At 36.3% G+C, this 21,852-nt stretch overlaps 2 protein-coding genes across 2 annotated transcripts in view; one reads left to right on the top strand and one right to left on the bottom strand.

Annotated features, from left to right (window-relative positions):
* LOC112043736 (macrophage mannose receptor 1) overlaps nt 1-944 on the top strand; it is a 19,982-nt gene extending 19,038 nt beyond the window's left edge. Inside the window, exon 6 of the mRNA XM_024079281.2 lies at nt 329-944. Within this exon, the coding sequence (XP_023935049.1) occupies nt 329-335 (7 nt within the window). The 3' untranslated portion in view covers nt 336-944. The remainder of the gene's footprint in view (nt 1-328) is intronic.
* LOC112043735 (putative fatty acyl-CoA reductase CG5065) lies at nt 768-21,852 on the bottom strand. Its single transcript, XM_024079279.2, has 9 exons — nt 21,703-21,852; nt 12,741-12,943; nt 11,785-11,907; nt 6,578-6,763; nt 6,048-6,243; nt 5,206-5,404; nt 4,191-4,430; nt 3,309-3,566; nt 768-2,486 (listed from the first exon to the last, which is right to left on the bottom strand). The coding sequence occupies exons 2-9, from the start codon at nt 12,930-12,932 to the stop codon at nt 2,327-2,329; spliced, it is 1,554 nt and encodes a 517-aa protein (XP_023935047.1). The 5' UTR covers nt 12,933-12,943; nt 21,703-21,852; the 3' UTR covers nt 768-2,326.

Below are 21,852 nucleotides of genomic sequence, written 5' to 3'. Positions count from 1 at the left end.
TCACGTTGGTTAGCCATGTTGGTTAGCCACTAGGTCAAAGAGGTAATTAGGGTGTAGCTACAACTGATAAAATCATCACATCATCATCACCATTAACAGCAGATGGACGTCCACTGTTGGACATATTCCTTTTGCATGGACTTCCAAACAAAACTGTCTCGAGCCGCCAGCATCCAACGGCTCCTGCAACCCGCTTGATGTCCTCAGTCCACACGTGGGTCGACCAACACTGCGCTTTCCGGTGCGGGGTCGCCGTTCTAGCACCTCGGGACCCCAAAATTTAAGACCTGATAAAATACATTTTGTAAATTATAAATTCTTGTTCTAGGAAGTAATGGCAACCCCTGTGATGGAGAGTGTTAAAGTACATTAACGTTGAGCATTGAGATGAAGAACTATAGAAATACACCAGTGTTACTAGTTTATTATAAGTTTTACCTTTACCAAAGAAAGGTTTCATAAATGTTCCTAGTAATATTATGCGTATAGTTTATATACAATTTGATTTTTATATAAACAAATAGATTCATAATCATCATTGTTAGTCGATGGATGTCCACTATTAGGCAAAGGTCTCTTATAAAAGACCTATGCCCAGGTAACGACTTCCAAACCAGCGGCTCCCTGTAGGCTGTACCTAACATTTACGCGCTTTTCGGTACAGAACATAGGTATTAGGATGAGTGGATGATGATATGATGTTCAGATAATTTTGATTCTTCTGATTTCATCACACAGAGAAACGAAAATAAAAAAAAAAAACAAAATAATAAAAGTGCATACATAATATGCGTAAGTTTATTTATTGGTAGATACATAGATGTTATCGCATTGACCTCTTATAAAAATAGACTCACAATCAGCACCCAAAAAACGTCCTCACTTAATGAGTGCCAAAAACAACTGTTGGGTGGACTTTTCTAGTAGTCGCATTGCAAATTCAACCGAAACAATAAACGAAACATTTTGATGCGTCTAATGATTTTGCTCTGATTTTAGTTGGCATTAATATTGAACTTTAAGCGAATGTATTCAGAGTTAATTTTCTTTAACTATTCTAAAACTACCAAAATACAAATGTAGACAATTTTTAACCGACTTTCAAAAAGGAGGAGGTTCTACGTTCGGCTGTATGTATGTTTTTAAGTGAAATTTTCGATATGATTGTGTCTCTATTTTTAATAAGATCTCGATGCGTTATTATTATTTAGTCTATGTTCTTAACTAAGTAACAGTATACGTTACATCAATTAAAGCTTAGGCTTAAAAGTAATCAGTGATTGGTACAAAAATTTAATAATTGCGTCTATGAATATATGATACTTTGTTATCGACTAAACCTCTTAAGTACAGATTGGAAAATAATTTGATTAACATTTTATATTGGCAATGACCAATGACAATCTATTATTTAATTGTAGTATCTAGCTTATTGATTATTATCATAGTTCCTATTTAAAATGGATAAAAATGGTTGTTTTTCTTTAATGAAATATATTCGCTTATTTTGTCTCCAAACTAGGAGTTAAATTAGATTTATTTCACCAATCCAAAATCACCCTAAGATTATACACATATCTTCACAATCACAGAACATGGATAAAGCGCTAAAGCTCCCTCTAACTTAACTCTTACAAATGACCTAAAGTAAAACCACAGATTAATCAATAATATACAGATGGAGCATACGGAACACGACGGTGTCGTACCCGTCACAAATACAAAAATCAAAAGTAATACATTCTCGAGTCAGTACGACACGAACCGATTCAATATTATTCAAGAAAAATGGCGTCATAAGTTTGGAAATGTTTTAAAAACTGTTCGTAGAAACTATACAAATAAGATGGAGTATTTTTTTATTGGTTATTATATTAATTTACGTATTTGTTGTTAGTGTTAAATTTTAAAATACAAATTAAGAAAAAAGTTTGTATATGCTGTGACGTCAAGGAGACGCGTGACTTTTGTTTTTTTTTTATTGGTTTCACCTGCTTCAGCACGCAGTTTGTAAAGACATACTCTGGTTACTCTGTGAGTAAAACATATAAGACAGACGTTTTATTCTTTGTTTGCTTTATGCATATAATATGTATATATACAAATACTTATGCAGTTGATCCTATAAATAATAGATCAAACTCCTACACTTAACAGACAAAAAGTAAGTTTTAGTAGGTGAAGTATCTTCCACTAGAGTTTGATCTATTTATTAAATCCCCATCTTTTGTCAATTATTTATATTATTACACTGGTATCAAGAACCACTACCGTTGAATGCGTTCTGCGTCTAAAACTCACTATATATTTCAGTAAGAGCCTTCCTTCATTCATTTCCGAATACAGCTTTTCCAACAAGAGGTAAATATCTTACAAACGGTCCGCCATACGTCAATAGGTTCCGCAGGGGTTCAAACAATTGGACCATCCAGTATAACATTAGTAGATAAAAGAATGCTGAGACTAGAAGATCCAGGACAAATAATCTGAAACAAATAATTGCAATCATGATTGAGAGAAATTGTAGGTACCATAGAAATCATATTTATTGTAGGTAGGGTAGTGGCACCAAAAGATGAACATTGAAGCGTTTTGGTCAACTTTGAATGCGTGAAACAAATATTGCGATGACCATGACGTTTGTTAAGTTTACTTTATGATTCCATATGCCTAGTATCATTTTTGTGAAAAATTTACAGTGTTTGGAGGAATTTTTGGCTGGTGGGAGGCTTCGGCCGTAGCTAGTTACCACCCTACCGACAAAATCGTACCGCCAAGCGATTAAGCGTTCCGGTACGATGTCGTGTAGAAACCGAAAGGGGTGTGGATTTTCATCCTCCTCCTAACAAGTTAGCCCGCTTCCATCTTAGACTGCATCATCACTTACCATCAGGTGTGATTGTAGTCTAGGCTAACTTGTAAAGAATAATAATAAAAAATAAACATCCTTAAAAACAAAGAATAAACATCCTTATATGTAAGGATGTTTATTCTTTTTTTGAATGAATGAATGAATTTATCATCCCATAGCTAGATGTAGCTATGGGATGATAAATTCATCAGTAGTCAGATATAAGTCTCTACATTAACTTGAAAAATAAGGATATTCGATAGCCTGACATCTGATGACATCTTTTGAGAAACAGACCAGATAGGTAAGTTTGTGGTACGCGCTATAACTTAATTTAAAATCATGAATTTCTAGAAACAATGCAGCTAACTAAGTGTTTCAATACTTTTCCAAAAAAAAGTATCTATGAATCTTTAATGGTTAGTTTCTATGATACCTTTATTATAAAAATTCTTACATGTTATTCTGCAATCTTGCTTTAGGTAGGTTCTCCAGTTTCTCTTTCAGACAGTAAAGCTTGCCTCCAATCATGCAGCTCTCTATATAAGGTCCCACTTCAATGATCTTCAGGTTCATGGGGAAGGTGGCAAAGTCCGCTGGGTTCAATTTCGTCGCAAGTGCTTTAAAATTGTGGGTATCGAACCACCATTCGCGTGTTGTAAAGTATTGTAGCACCATCAGTCCTACTGAGATCCTATTTTGTATGCGCACCATGCTGGAATGAGAATTTTTAAGTTAAAGTAATAGGGTACTTGACTCATATCAAATTTAATATATAAACAATAATTATTTCGTGTAGTACATGGAATAAGGGTCCGAAATATATCGATATCAATTAATAGAAGATTTAATGTAAAATTTAATTTAAATATCACATATTTTTTAAAATTTTCCAAGCATCAAAAACGCTGTCGTCCATTTTGTGATGTCACTAACACTTGATGTATTAAACGCCAAACTAATTATTGACTACTATTTTTGTCAAACGCTCCGTTTTGTAATGGATTTGATATAGTGACGTCATGAAACAGTTGAAACGTAGCCGACAGGCGTTTTGGCTTGTATTGTCAAAAAAATATTTAAAAACTAAAATTCTCATGTATTCTCGTCTCAAAAATATATAAAAAAAAATCAGTCTAGTAGAACGATAATGAAATATATATGAAAATTAAAAAAGTGTCAACTAGTGTATTAAAGTTAAAGTTAAAACCACAATTTTTTTTTATAGTCATGCTGTACTTTAACTATAGTAAGTGCGAAAGTATTTTAGCTAAGATGAACAAAACTAATAATTAAATACCATCTTTATACTAAATGTACCTTCTGATGAATTACTTACAATCTTTTCTGTCCAAATATAAGCATCAAGAAGTCGATAAGGTAGGCAGGTATTATATGATAGAAGAACACACACAGTTCGTGTATTAGTTTGTTGTGTCTTATATTTCCGTTGGGATACCACAGTGGACCTTCGAAGGGGAATTTCCTCACTGTCGCCTTCCCTACGTCGAGCACTTCCTTCCAGGTGGTATCTCTGTCATCGCCGGAGGTTAGATTGAAAACTGGTATTTCTGCTGGCCTGTAATTAATAATTTTGGATTGGTAATTCAGATATTATGATGTGGGGCAAACAATGGCGTAGCTACCCCGGGGCTCTCAAGCTCAGAGGGTCGTCGAATAATTACCAGAAAATCACAATCGAACGGAACTTGTAGAACTCGAGAGCTGATGATAAAGAGACTTAGCATATTTATATATTTGTATATATTAAATATTTTTACTTGATAAAATCTAACCAGTTTAGATAGTAATGGGACCCCATTTTTTTATTTGCACCAGGGCCCTTGGTTATCTAGCTACGCCACTGGTGGCAAAACGTATTAATTACGTTCTTTTATAATAAGGAAGAATGCTTCCTTTCTAATTCAATTATGACTTTCGGTCTTTTTTTCTAATTAAATTCTGCCAATCCGCATTGGGCCAGCGTGGTGAACCATAATATTAATATACTTAATTACATATTTCAAAGCTATGAGGTTTGTTTGTGTATTAGGCTTTCACGGCTAAACCACTGACTCAGATTTAAATATTCTTTCACCGCATATTCATCTGCATAGTTACCGTTTCTGTGGGAATCAAATACATAATGTAGGTTTCTATTGACGAAATATTTTTTGGAATCTTTATTGGCTTAAGCGTGAAACGTCAAACAAACCAACTTAAATTCGCATTTATTTAGGATATTTCATCAGAAAATAAAAGATTCCGTCGATTTGAGAACCTCTTCCGTTTTTTGAAGTCGGTTAAAAAAACTAAAATATGTATATTAAAATAGTACAGGTAAGATTAAGTACCTGTCAATTTTAGTATGAATGTAGTGAGGGATGAGTATGATGGCATTGATGGCGATGTCCACGGGAATGACCTCGGCGTGGTAGTGCCCGTAGCAGTGCATGGTACGGATGACTCCCTTGCCCGCGCCTATCATTAAGCCGATCGGCCCGTTGAGGTTGTCCACCCAGCCGGGGGTCGGCTCCTTGTGAGAAGGGGTCACTGAAATCCATAAAATTAAAAATATACAAGTGTGTTGTCGTGAAGGTTATTAAGTTAAATTCGTGTCAAATATAAATGAATTTGCGGTATAGCTATTTTTAACATCATCATCGTCATCATTATATCAGCCGATGGACGTCCACTGCTGGACAAAGGACTTTTGTAGGGACTTCCAAACGTCACGATCCTGAGCCAGCGAATCTGCAGAGATATTCCGAGCATAGCTCGTTCCATCGCCCTCTGTGTGACCTATAGTTAGCGACCAAGTCACGGAACCATAGGTCATCACTGGCAACACGCACTGTTCTTCTTCTCGTTCGTCTTCATGCACCGAGGAATTGTGGACGAAAAGATATCGCGAAGTTTCCCGAATGCTGCCCAGCCGAGTTGGATTCGGCGGTTCACCTCTTTCTCGAAATTTCATCCACCTAACTGGACTATATTATGTCCTAGGTATTTGTCTACAATTTCGAATGCAGCGTTCTCAACTATAACTGGGTGGACCGCCACATAAGAGGGGTCGGCAATATATATGTCAATCTCTTCCATTTGCCAATCAATCGTCTTCTCCTTTCACACACATATCTTCTTCTGAATTATACCTGCTTCTAATCCATTAAATAATGTATTAACATGAACAAACCTATACTCGGGCGCACAACAACCGTCGGTATATCCGCATAGCTCTCCCTGACCAATGCCTCAGCGAGTCTCTTGGAGTACGTGTAGGAGTTGGGGTGCAACTGCATCAGGGACGGCGCCAGGGTGTTCAGCTGGTCGTCGGTCAACCAGCTCGCAGCGCGGAGTACTTCGTGAGGGTTCGCTGGAGGGTCGTGTACCTAAGTAAAAAAAATTATATTATCAACCAATTTCAACGGCACACTACTTTTTTTTAATTCTTTCCAAGTTAGCCCTTGACTGCAATCTCAGCTGATGGTAAGTGATGATGCAATCTAAGATTGAAGCGGGCTAACTTGTTAGGCGTAGGATGAAAAGTGAATTCGAACCCCACCCGTCGAACTGTTGTTGTACTACTCCTAACAAAGGATTTGCTTTAGGAGGAACAAAGAGAAATAGTGGTTATGATTAAAGAAATGGACCACGAATGTAGTCAACTATATATTTTCTAAAACAAAACGACATCTACTAAATTAAATCCGAAGATTCGATTACCTTTTCAGCCATTCTCTCATAATCAGGATAACAGAAGGCGGTAGAAAGATGCACGAATGAAACGAGCTTCTTCATTTTCTTCGCCATGTCGAGCACTCGGAGAGTTCCTTTGGTGTTCATCTCAAGTCCTTCTCTCAGAGGAGCTTCGAGTCGAAGACTGGCAGCAAAATGGAAGACTATCGATACCTAAAAAAAGAAAAGATAAAAATTTTTCATTTATTTCCATTAGGCTTAATTAAGTTTAGAAGCACTTTTGAAACGTCAGGTAAGTAAGTAAGAAAGTAAAAATGACCATCATCAACATCATATTAGCCGATGGACGTCCACTGTAGGCCTTTTGTATGGACTTCCAAACATCAGGATACTGAGCCACCTGCATCCAGCGAATCCCTGCGACTCGCTTGATGTCGTCAGTCCACCTGATGGGGGGTCGACTAACACCGCGCTTACTAGTGCGGGGTCACCATTCCAGCACTTCGGGACCCCAACTTCCATCGGCTCTTCGAACTATGTGCCATTGCCACTTCATCTTCGCAACTCGTTGAGCTATGTCAGTGAATTTGATTTGTCTGCGGATCTCCTCATTTCTGATTCGATCACGCAGAGAAACTCCAAGCATAGCTCGCTCCATCGCCCGCTGAGTGATTTTGCGCCTTCTGATAACACGTAATTACTTCAAGTTACTTACAGCAGTTGTAGCTATAGTAGCTACGAGTGACAACAGTCGAAACAAAAACTTTTGATTCAAAAAATTCCATGGTTTCCGAGAGTTTTTCGTAAAACTAATAGTTACCTACTTCCTACTAATATTATAAACAAGAAAGTTAGTATTGGATACTGGATTACAGGTTGTTCCGAAAGAAACCATGGTTCCTGCGAGATTTGCGAAAAACTGATATGTGCATTTTTCACGCACTACTGACTGGATTTGGCTGTTATTTGGAAACAATTAGTGGAGACCCTAATATCACGTAAACAAAGTCGCAGGTATCAGCTAGATATTGATAAATGTCATGCAATTTGTAACGTCGCACAAGATAGTTTCTTCCTCGCACACGCAAATTGCGGTAAATGCCGCTGTGGTTTTTCCCAAAGAGGCGGACTAATCTCTCAAGGCAGGCAACGCATTATCAGTGGCTTTGAATTGCAAGTGTTTAGTGATTGTGGCGGTGACTACTTAACATCTGGTGATTCTTTTTTTTTATTCTTTACTTTTATTTTCCCTTGACTACAATCTCACCTAAGGTAAGTGATGATGCAGTCTAAGATGGAAGTGGGCTTACTTATTAGGAGGAGGATGAAAATCCACACACCTTTCGGTTTCTACACAACATCGTACCGGAACACTAAATCGCTTGGCGGTACGTCTTTGCCGGTAGGGTGGTAACTAGCCACGGCTGAAACTTCTCACCAGCCAGACCTGGACCAATTAAGAAAATATCAATCGGCCCAGCCGGGGATTGAACCCAGGACCTCCGTTTTGTAAATCCACCGCGCATACCACTGCGCCACGGAGGCTGTCAAAAGATTGATTGATGATTGATGAATGATTCGCATGAACAACCGCTATTACGACAATAAAAAATAGACTTCTTCATACATAAACAATCAGTAAATTTACTATCAGCTTGTACAAGTATAGGTACATACTTATGTTGTATGAGATTTTCTTAATTTGTTCAGGTCTGGCTGGTGGGAGGCTTCGGCCGTGGCTAGTTACCACCCTACCGGCAAAGACGTACCGCCAAGCGATTTAGCGTTCCGGTACGATGCCGTGTAGAAACCAAAAAGGTGTGTGGATTTTCATCCTCCTCCTAACAAGTTAGCCCGCTTCCATCTTAGACTGCATCATCACTTACCATCAGGTGAGATTGTAGTCAAGGGCTAACTTGTGAAGAATAAAAAAAAAAAAAGAGAAAATGTGGGTGATGTTTAGTACATAGGCGTAACGTTTTGTAATGATGTCAGAGGCGTAGCTTCCGCCGTATCAATGATACGGGGTCCCCGGATTACAGAAGCCCCTTACTTGTAAAATGCATAAGTTAGTAAAATGCAATCCACAATCTCACTTAATGTGGTGCTTCCCGTCGAAAAAAGCAACCTTTTTTTCCCGGGTTAAGTAAACGTGCGCCCAAAAATGTAAACATCTATCAACAACATCAACAATAGATTAATTCATCATAGTTATTTTAAGCAAGCATTTTTGTTTCTTTTGTGACAAAATAGGCCCCCTAACTAATTTTGATACAGAGCCCCTCCAAGGCACGCTACACCACTGAATGGTGTCATAATATTGCATGATCTTGTAATATTACAGGGCCCCTGGACTGACAGAAGCCCCTTACGTATAAAAGCAAAAGTTAGTAAAATGTAATCCACAATCTCACTTAATTTGGTGCTTCCCGTCAGTGGTGGTCATTTCGGAAATGTCAAAAGTCGAAAAAAGCAACCTTTTTTTCCCGGGTTAAGTAATCGTGCGCCCAAAAATTGTAAACATCCATCAACGACATCAACAATAGATTAATTATATTCATCATAGTTATTTTAAGCAAGCATTTTTATTTCTTTTTTCTTTGAGAAATCATTAGCCTTCTTTGGGCCCCCCAAATAATTTTGAGGGCCCCTCCAAGGCACGCTACGCCACTGAATGGCGTCATAAGCACGTTCTCGTAATATCAGCGTATATGATTTAGGAATTGGATGACTATTTGACTTCTCAAGACCATGACAAGTTGTAAAACTCAATAAAAATAAGGTTATACAAATAACTCAAAGAAGTTAAGTGGAATAACGCAATTAGTTATTACATCAAAGCGATTTCTCTTTACTCATGTTCTGTGCACGGCATCTATGTGAATTATTATAGTTTGGCTCCGGTATAGGGACTACTACTTTCACTCCGTAGTCTTAGTTACCGCCAGTATAACGTTTGCATTACACGCAAAGGTAACCTACAAAAATCCTAACGTAGAGACTCCGGCAAGTACGTTGAACTAAAATGATAGTCATTTGCGCAGGTACTCAACCAAAATTAAACGCGTAGGTTACGTTTGTAAAGTTTTTGTCGGTACGCGGCTACGCATTTCCGTGGTGTGACCTGAATAGGGTGACAACTGAAAACCAGCACTGTATGGCCTGACCTTTGCTTCCAAGTCAAAGTCAAAGTCAAAATTCATTTATTTCAAATAGGCTTAGTTTACAAGCTCTTTCGAAAAAGCAGGTAATAATATTAAACTTAAGATAATGGTGATAATAATTATTCGAAAACTTAAAATTAAAGTTACGAGGGTTCTAAACGCGCCTTGGTCCGAGAAGAGCCCACAACAAACTCAGCCAGGTTTATCCTTCGTAATGCATCATGATCTGGTACCTTTTTTCGAGGTTGGGCCAAATAAAGTGGTGTTTCATGTTTCCACTATGCTATGGTCTGACATGTCTAGCTGGCCTGGTAATATAGGATAAATATAATAGAAATAAATTATTTCTAGATATAGATAGAGAATTTATTACCTCTAATCTCACGCAAAACGTGTCATTGTTTTACGTACAAAGGTTGAGGTCTTCTAAGTACCTAGTATTGACGTAATTTTTCGAATACTTAGTGTTTTTGTTACTAAAACTTGGCTAAGAGACGTTCAAAACATCTTATCATTTATAGAGTTTTTATTCATACAATGGTTTTTCTTGTATAATTATATATGTGGCTTATTTTATGGTTAACAATTATGCGTATCTACTTACAGAAGGAAGAATTCATAAGAAAATAACTTTTTCATCTCATTATAAACAAGGAAAACAATAAAACACAAACAGGATAAAAATTCTCAAGTTTAACTTCTAACTGGTTCTTTGCATGGTTAAGTTTCCTTGATTTTTACTAAAAATATTCTCCCTTTATGACTGAGCTTGTTGTGGGCTTTTCTCGGACTAAGGTGCCTTTAGTACCTTCTGTAACTTTAATTTTAAGTTTTCGGCTAATATTACCACCATTATTTAATAATACTATTATTTAACGTTTCGAAGGGTCTTGTAAACTAAGCCTAACTGAAATGAATTATAACTTTGACTTTGACTCATTAAATAGAAATTACGAAATAAAACGCGAACGAATTCTGTGAAAAATATGCAGTACAAACAACAGAGACAAATAATAAAAACCCCATCTAAATGGGATCGATTGCTAGTTTTGAGAAAATCGAGGATATACAAACATGCATAAGAATAGAATACATTATATATTTATAAAATCGGTTAATAAGCATTTTATTGTCTATAAGACATAGTCTCAGACCAATTATTGTATAGACCTGCCTCGCTAGTCGTTACTTTTCTGTCAAAGTATTATGATCAACGATCTAATGCGATTATAAACTGTCTCTATAGAATCGATGTTAAATAGTTGTAATCGTGTTCGTCGGTTAAAGAGCTTCGTAAAAATAACTATTTGTGTACTTAAACTGTGTAAAAAACGGGCAAAAACTTCTAGTTTAGTATAAGATATATACAAAATCTAAGATCGTTTTCCTTAGAAAATGACAGACAATTTTGTTCGTGACATTGAGTGCGATACAGGTCCTTCTATAATTGGTCTGAGGACATAGTACACTGTTAAAATAAATCTTTGTAGTAGTCAATGGCGTAGCTGCCCAGGGGCTAGGCTTTGCAATGCCCTAGGGTCCTCAAGCTCAGGGGGCCTCGAATCCTTACCAGAAAATCGCTGATGATGAAAAATGAAATGAAAAAGATGATAAAAAGACTGAGACTTTAGGCCCATGGTCATCAGATACTAAAAAAATTTTAATTTTTTTTTTTTTTGACAAGTTGGTCCATGCGTCAGGTGACCCAAGAGCTGGCGCTTTTTGGCCCAAAGGTTAAGCCTTGCTATCCAGAGGGGTAATTGCCAGCGTATTGGGAACCTTGCCTCTGGGTGAACTATTAGATGGTGTGTATTTGTTATAATTATTTTATTTATCATAAATTTAATTTTAATATACTGTGTAATTCTTAGTTTTAATTAACATATTAACATGAATAAATATTTAGGTATTGAATTGATAAAAAGTAAAGTATTTTTATTTCTTTTTAATCATTTTACTTGATAAACCTAACCAGTTTAGATAGTAGTAGGGCCCATTTAATTTATTTGCACCAGGGCTCTTGGTTACCCTAGCTACGCCACTGGTAGTAAGAATAAACACTGTCCTTACCTCATCGTAAATTTCCTCTAGTTGTGCTTTTTCAATGCCAAGTTCGTCGTACATTATATCGCCCGTAACTGGGACAAGCTTCTTCATTGCATGCGGTTTCTCTTCTCTTATTCTTGAGAACAACTGCAACATATTGAAATTAATATACGGAAATATCTATTCTGCCCCCCTAGCCAAGCCAAGCTAACGCTTCGAAAACTAGAAAAATGTGTGGGAATGACAGATCTTGATCACGTGACCACTCGATAGCAAATGACATTCCCATACATCTTTCTAGTTTTCGAAGCGTTAGCGATCGTATGAAGAGAACCGACATGCCACTTGGCTAGGGGGGCTGAACTTTTTACGAGTTGTAGATGATTTGCTATAATTATAAATACATTTACAAAAATTGTAAAGCCTTCATTGTTTTAAATCGTTTACGTGTACGGTCAACAAAAAACTTATATGGTATTTCTTAGTTTGAATTTTTTATGCCATTGTTCACATATTTGCGATTTATTTAACGGACTGTATCTGTTTTTTGTCGACAGAAAACGTAAGAGGAATGATGTCATTAAAGGCTAGGAAATAGTTAACCCGGTCAAAATGGATTTTCACCTTTTCGTAAATTTCCAAGAAGCTAAAAACTTACATAAATGTTAGGGCCTATCATTTTATATAATGAAATTGTATTACAAAGTCCCCATCGATTTGACGCACTTTTTGTTAAAGTTATACATGATTAATATAACTTTATTACTCGATGGTAAAATATTTTGGGAATATATAATACAAGAGTGTCCGAGCTTTTCAAACTAACTTGGCCGGACTAAGTATATGTGGTAAATGATATAAAATAGTGCGTTTAAGTCCTCCTCGGACATTTGACCCCTTCATCGGTCTGTTAGAAACCGAAAAGTGCAGTTTCGAGTGATAAATAAAGTTTTTAATTTGAAAGCTTCGAAAATACTTACAGGCAATTTCCACATGTCCTCTATCCTCGATTCTGGTGTCTTGCCTCTCTTGCTGCGGACGAGGGCATACACGCAGCCGATGTCGGGCACACTGTATAGAAGCTTCTCGATCAGCACCTTGCCCATAAGGCCTGAGGCACCAGTCACCAGCACCTTCCTGCCTCTGTACCATTCGTTTACTTCGGACGCCATTTTCTGTGTACCTGGATTAATTAAAACTATTATTTGAATAAATTATAAGTAGAATGAAATTCTATGACGCGTAATGCAGTCAGTATTCTTGCCAATATTCCAAGTAGGCATGATTTGTGTAGTTATTAGGATAAAGTAATGATTTTAAACTTATTTCGTGGTTGTTCAATAAAAATCTCGTCGTTTTATCGTGGTATGTACCCGTTTAAATAACATTCATAGGATAAAGTAGCTTGGGTTTCTTATTGTATTATTTCTAAATAAAAAATAATTTATAAAATTAAGTAAGTTTTAAAGGTTTATTTGATCAGACATGCACCTATAGCCTATGTAGGTTTATGTCTGATACAAAAATAATGATCTTTAGATGGCGCCTATTGTGAGATAGTATTATCTCATTCTGGAGCCCTGGTCACTGGTATGGCGAACGATCTCATTCGTTCGCTCACTCATAGGTCTGGCCATTTACATTTTCCATTTCTTATTTAGAATTCTCTCGACCAGATTACCACCAATCCATTCATCTACACCTATTTGATACTAATTTATGTTATATCCTTATACTCTTATAAACAGTGCAGTTTATAAATAAATCAGTTTACAACATCGCTTCATTCCTTTATTTCTATATACCAACATTAAAATCTCTAAGGCGATACTGGTTATGTGAGCCATTGAATTCAAAATTCGTATAGTTATTTAAAAATAAGTATACTTTTTATTTAAAGTGTAAGAAATGTATCTAAAAGAAAACTTGCAACATACAAAAGAAGATAAAATAAACGACATTCTGATCCTTTCGAATACTACTTTTTATTTAATATTATTATAGTTTAAATTAAATACTAAATAATATTTAAATATTCAAAAAAGCTTCGATCTTAAGAAGCTTCCGCCTAACTTTTGGATCAAGGGTCGGATACAGACTAAAGCAGTCATTCTTGAGACGACGCGTATTGTGAGGCGGTTCCTCACTCTGGAACCCTGACCACCGGTTGCTTGGGCAATCAAATGTCCCACAACGGGAGGATATATTTTTTTTATTAATTTTTAATAGTATTATATTTTGTATTATTAACTAAAAAAACATAGACTCGAATTGAGAACCTCCTCCTTTTTTTGAAGTCGGTTAAAAAAAGGACCAATAAATAAATGAAAGTAGTAAAGATCAAGGCAGTTTTGCGATACTAGTGACAGGTGGTCATTAATAATAACATAGTGGCATTTCCAAGCACAATATAACTTGTTGATAATGTAGCTTCCTATTTGTGAAAGAATATTTAAAATGTAGGATCGGATTTTAGATTTCCTTTGATTATCAAATTAGTAATTAAGTATTTCTGTAAATAAAGGCTAGACGTGAATCAAATAAACCGGTATAAAACACGTATTGCATACGCACACTCTCAATTCACAACTTTTATACAGGATGTCCCGTATAGCATGACATACACTACAGGCTGATAGTTGACATCAAGACTTAGTAAAGAATCTATACTTCTATACTAATATATAAAGCTGAAGAGTTTGTTTGTTTGCGCTAATCTCAGGAACTACTGGTCCGATTTGAAAAATTCTTTCAGTGTTAGATAGCCCATTTATCGAGGAAGGCTATAGGCTATATTATATTATCCCGTTTTCCTACGGGAACCACGCGGGTAAAAGCGCGCGGCATCAGCTAGTGAAATATATGTTAGCCGAAATTTATGTTGTTTTTAGGTTAGAAGTACAACTTTGCCTGGCACATTTTTCTTTCAGTGTGACCATAAAGGTAAAAATAATTAGGCCAACTTTAATTTATTTTAATTTTATAGTTTTAGTCAATTTATGCTTATTTTAATAGTTACATTTTATTGTACGAGTAGGTCAGAATTGACAATAAAAAATCTTTTTCTATTAACAGAAATACAAAAATAAATATTAGGCCAACTTAAATTATTTAGTTGTAGAAAAAAATTAAAGTTTCTTTAGTTGAAACAAGTATTTAAAAATAATTTCCCAGTATAAAATCAACGCATAAGTTTTGTAGAAAAATCAATATAACTTAAAAACTAAATAAAACTTTAAAACATAAATGTCGTCATTTTAGTAGATAGGCCTTGTGTTATCAGCTGTAGAGAATGTCGTGGTTTTTACGGAACATCCTGTATATCCTACAATTTTGTGGCATTCGTGGTTTTCTATCAAGTAATTAGTTAGGTATTGCTAAAATGTCTAGGATCTGAAGATTACAAATTGTGCGAAATACAGAAATCACAACTTGTTTCTGTACCTAATCTATGTTGTAATAAAACGATGGATTGTGAAAATAAATTTGACGATTTGTCAGTAAAATCTTGAGGATGTACAAATATTGCATCCAAACTGCTGGGTTAAATAAAATCACTACAAAAGATCCTGTCCGATAAAAAAAAAATATATACATCCAATGGATGGAGTCGATCCTAAATGTTTTTTTTTTTATATCAAGCTCGATCATTAACTTTTTTTTAACATGTACGGTGTACTAGCTGTAGGTATGTCAAATAAAAAAAAATAAAAAAATTAATAAAAATAAAAATGAATAAATAAAAGATACCATCACATATAGGTCTACCGGGTAATGAGGAAGTAGATCGTCTAGCAAAAGAGACATGTTTTGTTGATCTGAAATTTGAAGGCCGCCGATTTTGCTGTTTTTTTTTAGAGAGAAATGCTTTATTTTGTGGAAAGAACACTTGATTTAGGATCTCGTCCTAAAGGCATATGGTACAAAACAATCCAACCATCTCTTTCGCGGTCGCCATGGTTTGCCGGTGTAATAATAATATAGTCTTAGCATTAAGAATTCGCTCTGGACACTTTCCGCTAAATAGGTTTGCATACCTTTTTGGGAAATCAAATTCGCACAGAGTCTACAGTGTCTAAGTGTACATAGTAACACCACACACATGATTGAGATTTTCTTAATTGGTCCAGGTCTGGCTGGTGGGAGGCTTCGGCCGTGGCTAGTTACCACCCTACCGGCAACGACGTACCGCCAAGCTATTTAACGTTCCGATGCCGTGTAGAAACCGAAAGGGGTGTGGATTTTCATCCTCCTCCTTACAAGTTAGCCCGCTACCATCTTAGACTGCATCATCACTTACCATCAGGTGAGATTGTAGTCAAGGGCTAACTTGTAAAGAATAAAAAAATAATAATAATAATAACGTGGCTCCTATGAGGGTGGCAAGTTCAATATTGAACAAACCCTCGATAAACAAAGAAGAGAAGAAAAAAAAAGTGCTGGCTATAAGTATATGTGAGTATAAAAAACTTGGATGAAAAGTTTTTTTATATAAAATCAATAAATATGTTATTATATGAATTGCAAATGGGTTTGATTCTCTCTCTAATTTTTGAAAATGCACGTAACTGAAAAGTTAGAGATGCATGCTCCGGACCTTATTCGAAACTACGCTCTCCGAATCTAAGGCAGATATTCACTGGGCGCATCTATATCTATCTATATTATATATATAATATAATAAATGCGAAAGTAATTCTGTCTGTCTGTCTGTTACCTATTCACGGCTAAACGGCTGAACTGATCAAGATGAATTTTGGTATAATCGTTAATGGGACGTTGGAGCAAAACATAGGGTACTTTTTGACCCTAAAATAAAAATAAAAGGGGTTGAAGGTTTGTATGGAAAGTCCTTCATTTTTAGAGTTACTCTTTTAATTGTTCATTCTACTATTATTATAAACACGAAAGTTTGTATGGATGTTTGTTACTCTTAAACGCCGAAACTACTTAACCGATTTAGTTGAAATTTGTAATGAAAATAGATATTACTCTAGTTACCTATATTATTTTAATATTATGCTATGACGTACTCGTATATAAGTGACATTAAATTTTAACGGGTACGAATGGGAACAACAATACAGATAGAATTAGTTTTGACCCCCGATGCAAAAAATGTTATTTTGTTTTTGGGGGTTGAAAGTGGGGAAGAATATCCGAATGTTTGCTCGAGTTTGAATGTAACTCGAGTGGGGTTCGAATCCGGTCCGGGGCATGCACCTCCAACTTTTCAGTTGAGTGCATTTTAAGAAATTAAATATCACGTGTCTCAATCGGTGAAGGAAAACATCGTGAGGAAACCTGCATACCAGAGAATTATCTTAATTCTCTGCGTGTGTGAAGTCTACCAATCCGCATTGGGCCAGCGTGGTGGACTATTGGCCTAACCCCTTTCATTATGAGAGGAGACTCGAGCTCAGCAGTGAGCCGAATATATGGGTTGATGACGGGGTAATTAATAATTTCATGACCTTAATCAACTTGGATATCAAAATAATAAACACCAGAATACGGTAAGTTCGTGACGTTTGCTATAACCATCTAAACAGTGTTCATTACAAGCAGTCGGCACATTACGTAACAGGTGACGCAAGCCGCTCTTCAGTGAAATTACGTTTTCCGCGATAGTTGTAGTTGTGCCTACTTATGTAGTCATTTACTGGTATATGTAATAACACGGTGACACTAAGATATAAAGAAACTAGCTGACACCGCGCGGTTTCACCCGCGTAGTTCCCGTTCCCGTAGGAATATATAATCTCTATTTGGCTCACTGCTGACCTCGAGTCTCCTCTCAGAGTTAAAGCCAATAGTCCACCACGCTGGCTCAAAGCGGATTGGCAGACTTCACACACGCAGAGAATTAAGAAAATTCTCTGGTTTCCTAACGATGTTTTTTCTTCACCGTTTGAGACACGTGATATTTAATTTCTTAAAATGCACACACTGAAAAGTTGGAGGTGCATGGCCCGGAGCGGATTCGAACACTCCGGAATCGGAGGTAGTGGTCATATCCACTGAGCTATCACGGCTAGTTAAATAATAAGTGAAAGTAATGTCTAGTAGCACCAAAGAGCCAAGATAAAATAAGATCAAGGTTTATACGGATACGGGATACGGGATAAAAAGTAGCTTTCGCGTATATATTGGTCAACTCCTCTTTCCAGTCGCATTGAAATCGATCAGCCATTTCAAAAAATATTGTTTATAATTGCATAATTTGTTATATGACGCGTATCGAAAAATAATTGGTCGCAGGACGTAATTCATTAACTGAATAAACCAAAACTGATAGGTACATGTATTTTTAACTGCCAGTTAACTGGTTTCCGCTTACTTATCCCAAATGTCATACGAATAACTTCGAAATACTTAAACCAGATTTCATTAATGACAAACAAATCACTGGTCATCTAACTTTCACGCATACCCACTTCCTAAACAGATATTTAAGTGGTTTTCGATCTTAACGAGAAAACCATAAGTCCGAGTTAGGAAATCAGAATGAATTTTTGGTTAATTTTGGTAACTCGATTACGTAAAACCGTAGCGTTTCAAATTAGTTTTATTTTTAGTTACTAGTATAATTGAAACTATTTATACCTTACTAGGTATTATTAACACCTTTACAAAATAGTTTATTTAAAATTAGCCGACGACCCGCGGATATCCGCGTAGTTCCCGTTCCCGTGGTAATACGAGGATAAAATATGACATTATAACACTCACAATTAATATGGCTTTCTAGTGGTAAAAGAATCTTTAAAATCGGTATAGTAGATCCAGAGATTACTCCCTACAATATACTATAAACTTTACCTCTTTATGATATTAGTTTAGATACCTGCATTATATCACAACTGCATAAAAAACGTATATGTATAGTCAGGCAAGTTCGTCGATTACACTCCCATTATATGCGGCTGATGGTGGGCGGGAGGCGGGGGGAGGGGGACTGCGCGGTGTGAAATCGTGCGTGCGGGGAAGTGAGGTGCATCACTCGTGGGTTTTTCATTCATCGCTACACGCCCCCCGGCCCGTGCGGTCCATCGGGAGTGGTACGAACGAAGTTGGCATAACTAAGATATGCCGATTAGAATGACATAACTAAGTATAGGAAAGCTACACTAAGAAAAGGGCATCGACTCTAATACAAATGGTAGCTTTGGTGTCGTTGAAATCTTCACATTTCTCGTACTACGTTTAAGAAACTGGGGTGCAAATCCGCTATTTTATATTCGCCAATAACAAGCTTTATTAGAATTTGAATTTCTATGGGATGCCAAAAATACAATGTCACTAACAACGAAGTTGCCATGGATATGAGCGATGTCACATCATTGTAACTTTTGTAAATTGTAACAGAATGCAGAAGCTAATGCAGAGTGTGAAACGTGATCTATGAAAAATTGGACATTAAATCATGGGGCGGGCCCTAATGTGGGACGCTACATGCGTCGACACATTAGCACCGTGTCATATCAGGGAGACAGAATCAAGACCGGGAGCCGCAGCAGAAAAAGCTGAAACCGGTAAGTGGCTCAAGTATGCCTCTCTGACAGAGAGTTACATATTTGTACCTTTTGCCGTGGAGACCCTTGGGCCATGGAGTCGCAGTGCCAAAAAATTTTTCCGTACCATTTCACCGCGGCTTGTTGCCTCGACTGGTGACAGAAGGGCTGGCTCATTTTTTGCGCAAAGGATCCGCCTGGCTGTCCAGCGCGGAAATGCAGCCAGTATTCTTGCCACCATTCCACGTGGGCATGATTTGTATAGTTATTAGGATAAGTTAGCTTAAGTTCCTTATTGTATTATTTTTAAATCAATTGGACAGAATATTTACGAGAAGATGAACCTAATCTACTGGTGAATAAATTCTCGCTATGAGTATACAAAAGACAAAACCGTTTCCTTAATGTTAATCATTTTATGCTTTTGAAATAAAAACGTAAACATTAACCTTTACTTCAAGATTCCTTATAAAGGTATATGTTTTGCACCATTCGCAAATGCAGCTGGCATAAGTTAAAACAAAGAAAGAACATAACAAAACAAAAAACATCGGTAGCAGTTGTAACACCTAATATGAAATGTACTTGCACCGACTAACTGACCCAGTTGTTACGCAAAACTTGTTATTACAGTTACGGACAAAGAGTTACAAGAATGTTATATTTTAATTGTGTAATTACCTATTTGACAAATTCCTAGATTAGATCTAATACAGTAGTCATCATTAATAACCCATATTTGGCTGACTGTCGAGCACGAGTCTCCTCTCAGAATGAGAGAGGTTAGGCCTTAGTCCACCATGCTGGTCCAATGCGGATCTGATAAGTCAGCCACTTCCCAGTAGGCACTATTGTAAAACTGCAATGGTCATCATTAACAAACCATAAATTTGACTCACTGTTGAGCACGAGTCTCCTCTCAGAATAAGAATGGTTAGGCCTTAGTCCACCACGCTGGTCCAATGCGGATTGGCAGACTTCCCAGGCCTAGAGAATTATGAAAATTCTCAGGTATGTAGGTTTCCTCACAATGTTTCTCCTTCACCGTTTGTGACAAGTGATATTTAAGAATCGAAGGCAGGGGTCATATCCACTGGACTAACACTTCTCGAACAGTGTAAAATTGATCTAATTCGTCAATTTTGTTAATAGCAGGTTATCTTTTTTTAATAAAATTATATTAAGTAAAGGTATTCAAAGTCTTCACTTCGTGATTCTGTGATCACATTAAGCCAAACAATTCCGGTTGTTGTCACTAATAATTACAATAATGTCATCATCAACTGATAATCTTAACAAAGCTAAATAAGTAATCAAGCACTAAATAGCCACAATATTTTTAACCAAGTTACTCTTTGACATAATGTGAAAACATAAAGTATAAAAAATATTGAGAACCCTCCTCCTTTTTTTAAGTCAGTTAAAAACGACTAGTCTGCCAATCCGCATTGGGCCAGCGTGGTGGACTATAGGCCTAACCCCTCTCATTCTGAGAGGAGTCTCGAGCTCAGTAGTCAGTCGATCATGGGTTGATCAAATCAAAAATGAAATCAATCAAAAACTAACCATAACCTATCTAAATAAATAGAAACATAACTAAAATTTTAGTTAACAGTCCATAAAAGAATAATAGAGCACTCAGTAAATAACATTTGCATATATGAAAAGTTTAGTGTAAACTTTATAAATTGTTATGTGTTAATAAATTTTATTTAATTGTAGAGATTAATGTTTATAGCTTATTTGTTATTAATGCCGCAAATGGTTATTGTGCACTGTGTTTATTTTTTTAAATAAAACGTTTAGTATTTATAGTTTATGAATACTAAAAATTTTAGTTATGTTTATAACTTAAACTATTTATTCAATATTTATTAGTTGATCTACAATTTTTAATACACGTAAATCGAACACCAAACTCACTTGAAAATCCATTATTTTTTATTTTATTATATTTTTTTCATCGAAGTTTCAGATCACTATACGTCAAGTATTTCTAGAGTTAACTGGTTCTAACTTATAGTCTTACGGCCGTTTACAATAACCTACCCAAGATTACGGATAGATAGCTATCCTTGATTATCAGTAACTGTCAAACTATCTTTACATAGTCAAACGTTAGTAGGTTATTGAAAAGCAGATAAGTACAGAAAGATTTCTTAACTTTAGTAAGCGAAATGGCAGATAGATAGGTTATTGAAAACGGCCGATAAAGAGTAAGGCATTGTCAACGTTATTTCTATTTAAATAAAGAAAATCTAGGTGTCTAAACATCAATTTCTATTTCCAAGAAAAGTGTTGTGAATACTTAATTTCCACTTCTAAGAAAATGTGATTTTAACCTGAATGTTACGAAATTTAACTCGGTAAGTTTATATAAAGAGTCCAACTTTTACTAGATTAAATTAATGGTAAAGTATCCACTCACCGAGTCACGGTTTTCGATTGGCTGCCACGGTACTTGCGCTGCGCGTGCGCCGTACTACTGCTTGCGGTTGTATAACTTCACTGTAACCGGCTCGTCTAACTTACTCGGGTAGGGACGTTGCATGTAGGGTTGCCAACCGTACTATAAAAT

This window comes from Bicyclus anynana, chromosome 5 (genome assembly GCF_947172395.1).
Source record: "Bicyclus anynana chromosome 5, ilBicAnyn1.1, whole genome shotgun sequence".
In the NCBI taxonomy this organism is placed as follows: domain Eukaryota; kingdom Metazoa; phylum Arthropoda; class Insecta; order Lepidoptera; family Nymphalidae; genus Bicyclus; species Bicyclus anynana.
Note: the sequence above shows the minus strand (reverse complement) of the source record. Positions and strands in the feature narration are given on the sequence as shown.